General features: G+C 33.1%; 1 protein-coding gene across 1 annotated transcript in view; it reads right to left on the bottom strand.

Annotated features, from left to right (window-relative positions):
- Positions 1–432: 432 nt before the first annotated feature.
- LOC148280087 (DNA-binding protein D-ETS-6-like) overlaps positions 433–6,000 on the bottom strand; it is a 73,005-nt gene continuing 67,437 nt past the window's right edge. Inside the window, exons 3-4 of the mRNA XM_088228961.1 lie at positions 5,014–5,251; positions 433–4,152 (exon numbers count right to left, since the gene is read on the bottom strand). Of these exons, the coding sequence (XP_088085087.1) occupies positions 3,912–4,152; positions 5,014–5,251 (479 nt within the window). The 3' untranslated portion in view covers positions 433–3,911. The remainder of the gene's footprint in view (positions 4,153–5,013; positions 5,252–6,000) is intronic.

The following is a 6,000-nucleotide window of genomic DNA, read 5'->3' as shown; positions in this document are numbered from 1 at the left end:
AGTCTACACGGCTTATGACCTGTCATTGTCGAATTTAAGTAGCCACTTTACACAGTGTGTAACATTCACCATTCTGCCTATATTTCAACATCTACCCATATATCACCCACATCAATAAGGATTTCAGTTCTTTAGCTTCACAAAGATCAACAGATCGAAGAATTGAAGGAATATAAATGTTCAAATATTTGCCCATATGAGCAGAATAGTAAATGTTACACAGTGTTTAAAGTGGCCACTTAAACCAGCCAAAGTCAGGTCATAAGACTTTTATATTACCTTCCCTAAAATGTTCTTCATCTTCGTTGTAATATGTGAAAATTAATTTTAATAAAATTTACATTACCATTTTCTCTCTTAATTTTATTTTCGTGTGAGAATAAAAAACATTTTGGTGAACAAAAATATTGTTTATTCAATAATAAAAATTTAATGTATTGAATTACAAAATGATGATAATAGCTATTGTATCTATATTTAACATGAACTATTTTAGGAATCTTAACCATACAAACAAGTAACTATTTTATAAGACCAAAATTACTAATACTACAATTTTCCAATTTACAATCTGACATAAGAAATATTAATAATACAATAGTAGGTTAACTATACCACCAAAGGACAATCATTTTGCTGATGCATTTTAGATAAAAGCTTATAAATAAATCGCTTAACTTTTAGTACTTAAACTATTTTCACAATTAATTTGGAATAAAATATATTTGTATTTCATCTTAAAAGTATTAGTAATTAAATTTTAAATTTAATTAATTTCCAATAGAACTAAGTTGAACTTATCGGTATAAATAATATTTGTGGACACAGCTCTGAACATCATTTTCAAATGATGTTCCATCGCAAATTTAAAAAGTCCTAATAAATATTTTTCAAAGGAACAAAGAATCTGAACTGAAAAAGTTTCAGGAATTCAGTTCAGCATTAAATGCAATCGATTTCAGTACCTTGTAATAAAACTACTTTGTGAAATAATTATTGTAAATCAAATATCGAAATAAATATTTACAAACACAATTATAGAAGGCTCTTTTACATTTCATAATATTTTAGGTGAGTCATTTTTATTTATTTATTTATTAACGGACATTGTCCATGTATACAATTTATAAGGTTTAAATATTACAATAAAAGAATAGTTTAAAACATTTAAAGAAAAAAGAAAGAAGCATTGACAAACATAAGGGACATCGAGACAAGATCTGGACTATTTATTTAGTGCTCGTTTAAATCGTTGTAAACTTAAACCAAAAAAGTCCAGATCCTGTCTTGAGTTAACAATACGACAAAGGCGGGTCATTGGAGAATTTAGGCCATAGTTTGTTCTATGCTGATCGATGAACAGTACTTCATTGTTTCTCAATCTACGAGTCGGAATATTGAATTTTACTTGTCCCAGTAATGATGGAACATCGATTATACCATTTAGTATGCCGAACATATATATGGAGTCAATATTAGTTCTACGTTTTTGTAGACTAGAAATATTTAACATTGACTCTATTTCAGCATAAGAATAATTATCTCTCTCTAGTCCAAGCATCCACGCTATTTTTCGAAGCAAGCGATGTTGGACTGATTCAATGTGATTTATGCGATTGACATAGAATGGAGACCAGACCACTGAGGCATATTCAAGAAGAGGGCGAACAGTTGAGCAATAAAGAGTTTTGATTGTACGGACATTAGTAAAATCAGAGGATATTCTGTTAATGAAGCCAAGTAATTTTAGTGATTTATTTACTGTATTATCTATATGCTCGTTGTATGTCAGTTTAAAAGATCAATATTATTTCTAAGATGTTTTACATATTACGAATGAATTCATTAAACCTGCACCTGTTACAATGTCACAATGTTTGGGAGCTAATAACTACGTTTTTAATTTGTTTAAAATCACTTTAATAAATTCAATAAGCCGAGCAATGGGGAAATTAAGTGGTAAGGAAAATTGTATACAACAAATATTTTCTTACAGGCGGTAAAAATTACAACATTTATTTGAACGGCGATATTTCTCGAAAATATAAAAAAAAATAATCAAAATGGTTTTCATAAAAGTTAAATATCTTGAAACGTCATAGATTCAGGTGAACAAAAACCAACAAAAAATATTGCATTGTGATAGATTTCAACGTTTAATGTGTTTTGACAAGGACGAGGTTCTCCGTTTAAATATCAGGAAAACTCACCGACATGAACTCGTGACGTCACGGGTGTTGTAATTTCAAAATTACAAAACTTTAAAAAAAATTATCGTCATTATTGATACATTAAAATAAAAAATATTTTTTTGGCTTGATTTGATGGTCTATTAACAAATATTTGAATTTTTAAAAACCACTAAACTTCCTCATTAAAAAAATCTAAAAACTCTCTATTGAGTATTATTATGTCATCGTCTACCATATTTGAAATCAAGGGTTCGATTCCCAGATAAATGTCAAATATAAATTTAATAGATTGTTTTACACTGCAATGTTTGTTCCTGAATTGGCACATAAAGCGTTAGACTGATCACCATACTTTCATGCAACGGATGGTCAATCAATGCTGCATTTGACGTACTAATGCAATGCGCTATGCACCACAAGATGCAGATTGAAAAATGATGATATATTATTAAAATTATTTGCGTTTAAGACCACAATGCAGCGTTTGGATCATTGGCTATAGATAACACTGTATTATACACTTTTATGATATTAATCATCACACTATCACATCCGTTACCTAGATATCAAATAGAAATGATACACTCCTATTCTAGAATATGCATTATTAATACTACGAAGCCCCACATAAATTATTTCATATCTTACAATAAAAACATTAAAAGGGTAAATTAAAAATTACACCAATACTCGAAATAATATGAATATAGTCAGTAATAATACAATGAACATAATATGTATTATGTATCTAAGTAGTTATAATTTTACGGAGGCAACAATATGTATTTTACCAGCTTGCTTTCACCGCGTTAGAATATTATTTTTAAATCGAATTTATCAAGGAAAGTTACCAGTTATTTTGGGAAAAACGTAAAAATCTAAAAAGTAAAGAGAAATTAAGAAAAATTCTGTTCTTTGTGTAACAAGATGGGTAGCAATTTTTTCAATACAATACAATTTTTTTTAGATAAAAATCTATGATTCAATTTGAAATACATCACAGATATACCATTATACCTCAGACGTAAATAATGATAGAAAGCCACAAAATGAAATATCAATAATAAAAATAGTTTTAATGGGTGTTTTTTTTCGCGGTAGTTACGCTCAAATTTACGGAGCTTTTGACCTGTCATTTAAGATTTTTTTTTTTTCACAATATTTTTATGTAACATTTATTGAGACACGAACCCCAACTCCATGGGACCAATGTCCTGTGTTGAGTTGGAACGAATATATACATAACACTTAACAACATAAATATCATATCATTGGTTGGACTAAGTGGTTACTTTACTCACTGTACAATATTTATTATTCTACCATTGTTTAAACATCCACCATTCCTAAACTCTTTCATCTGTTGATTTTTAATGTAACCATTATTGGTTGAATTATTTCACCTACTATGTAACGCCTGAAAATACTTTTTAATTTTTATATTTATTTTTATACCATCTAGTTAAGTGAGTTTTAAGTGTCTCTAGACAAGGCTGAATTTCGGGAGTTCAAATTTATTTGTTTTTAAGAATATCTCATAATGTAGACTGGTTTTAACATTTGAAGGATTTCGTAGGTTCGTTAAACTTTACGATTTCTAACGTATCATAATGAGGTAGCAAAGGACTAAGGTATGATGTACGCGCTATTTGGGTTCGTTATGATATTTACAACTGCTCAATGATAAGTCATCCAGCGTTCATCCTCGGGGATAGGTCTCTAGTTGTAGGAGTGCGAGTGCGGGGAGAAGCCGTGCGGCTGGTAGGGCCAGTAGGGCGGCGGCAGCAGCGGCGCGCCCGGCGGCGGCGGCGGCAGCGCGAGCAGGGCGGCGTCGCTGCCCGCGCCGCCCGCCGCGCCCGCCGCCTGCGCCTGGCACGCCACCATCAGCCCGTGGAAGTCGAACTTGTAGGCGTACCGCTTCCCGTGCACCTTGCTCATTATATTCTTGTCGTAGTAATACCTGGAACCGGAAACACTTTTTGATGTAAAAACTGTTAACTTAAGGAATTTAAAAGCAACAATTAAAAAAGTTTAAAAATTGACAATCAATTTAGCAGAGCAAAAAAAATTAAGAAGCACCTATATACTACTGAAAAGTAAGTCAAATATAGAACTGAAAATCCGTGTGTGTATTTGTTTGTCCGTCGTGGGAACTCCTCTGAAACGCAAGTCGTAGCGATGTGAAAGTTGGACATGTCATTTTTGATGTAATTTCTAGGTTAACGGTAAGTCAGAGAGACGTAAAATTTAGAATCAACTCCTAAAATGACATTTCCAAATCAACCGAGCAATTTTCGAGCTATTTTTTATCAGACTTCTTCGGTATTTATGATTGAATTTATAAAATTTAACTTTTAACGATAAGCCGTAGCGACGTGAATTTTAGAATTAGCCTTTAACATTGCCCTGCTAAATAAACCATGCTGTGTTAAAGTCAATTTTTCTCGGCCTTCTCCGCACAATCAAACTTTTTGACTGTGAGTGTTCGCAACGTGAAATAAATTTTGGCGTGAACCAACATTTTAAACGACATTTTATTAAATATTTTTTTACAACAAATAGATCGATCCCGAGCAAAGCCTGATAGAAATTCTAGGTGTCAAAAAAATAAAATGAAATTAGTTGAAATTTTATAGACATAGATAGGTTTTACTTTATGGATAATTGAAGCTTACTCCGTTAACTTCCAATTGTAATACGAGCGCAGGAGAAACGTGGACGATTTATGCTTTTAAAACAAATGATAAAGCAAGTCGCTCAAGGAGCGACAATAATAGAAGTGTCATCATTGTATCACTGTATAGTAGTGTATAGTCCTCACCTGAGAGCCCGACTCAGCTTGTCGTAGTTCATGTTGGGTTTGGCCTTCCTCTCGCCCCAGCGGCGCGCCACCTCATCAGGGTCCGCCAGGCGAAACTCGCCCTCCGAGCCCTCCCACGCTATGCAGCCCCCGTTGGCGGAGTCCCCCAGCAGCTCCAGCAGGAACTGCCACAGTTGAATCTGCCCCGAGCCCCCCGACACCAGGCGGTGCGAGGCGGCGTTCAGCGCTTGGTACGGATCTGGAAAAAAACAAAACTGTTAGCATCACAATTCACGAGTAATTTCGCTCTTAGAGATAAAATTCTCAAAGGAAATCTCTTTCTAAGAGGTAAAGACATTGATATAATACATTATTATCATTATTAAAATCATATTTATCAAATTGAAATAACTAACTCAGTAATCACAAATCATTTATTTATTTATTACCTAATGTTTTCAAATACGAAAACGAGTCTGTGACTAGGAAAATCCAAGCAAATTGCGCGGGTGCTAAGACCCTTTTCAGTGGATGAAGGAATATTTCCAGATACTAAAATAGAAGCCAAAACTTTTGGACTACTTTGGACTTCACGAAGACAACACACTGAAAATAGGTTTCAAAAACACGCAACAAAAAACACTTTGAGAAAAGATTGGTGGCAAATATCTATTATTATCGGGAAAAGCCTTGAAAATACTGATTCCATTTACAGGTGTGGAAATGGATTTCTAACAGTGCAGTGGTTACAATAAATGCAAAAGAAAGCAATGAAACTTGGACCAAGACAAACGATTTACATTGGCTGAAACTGCGCTGAATTTCCAGCGCATTGTTAGAACTAATATCAACCGTCTCATTGACTAACAATTCCTTCTTGATTTAATAAAAAAAAATCTGAAAAAAAGGTGTTTTATATTACTTAAAGAAAAAAATGCAACAACTAATTTGTATTTTCAACTGATCGTTTTGGAGGTGTTAAAAAAGGTGAAACCGCTGCTCTAGATG

The sequence above is a fragment of the Micrasema longulum genome, unplaced genomic scaffold (genome assembly GCF_059751315.1).
Source record: "Micrasema longulum isolate JH-2025_06_02 unplaced genomic scaffold, ASM5975131v1 h1tg000617l, whole genome shotgun sequence".
Taxonomy (NCBI): domain Eukaryota; kingdom Metazoa; phylum Arthropoda; class Insecta; order Trichoptera; family Brachycentridae; genus Micrasema; species Micrasema longulum.
This window is presented reverse-complemented; position numbering and strand designations above follow the sequence as displayed.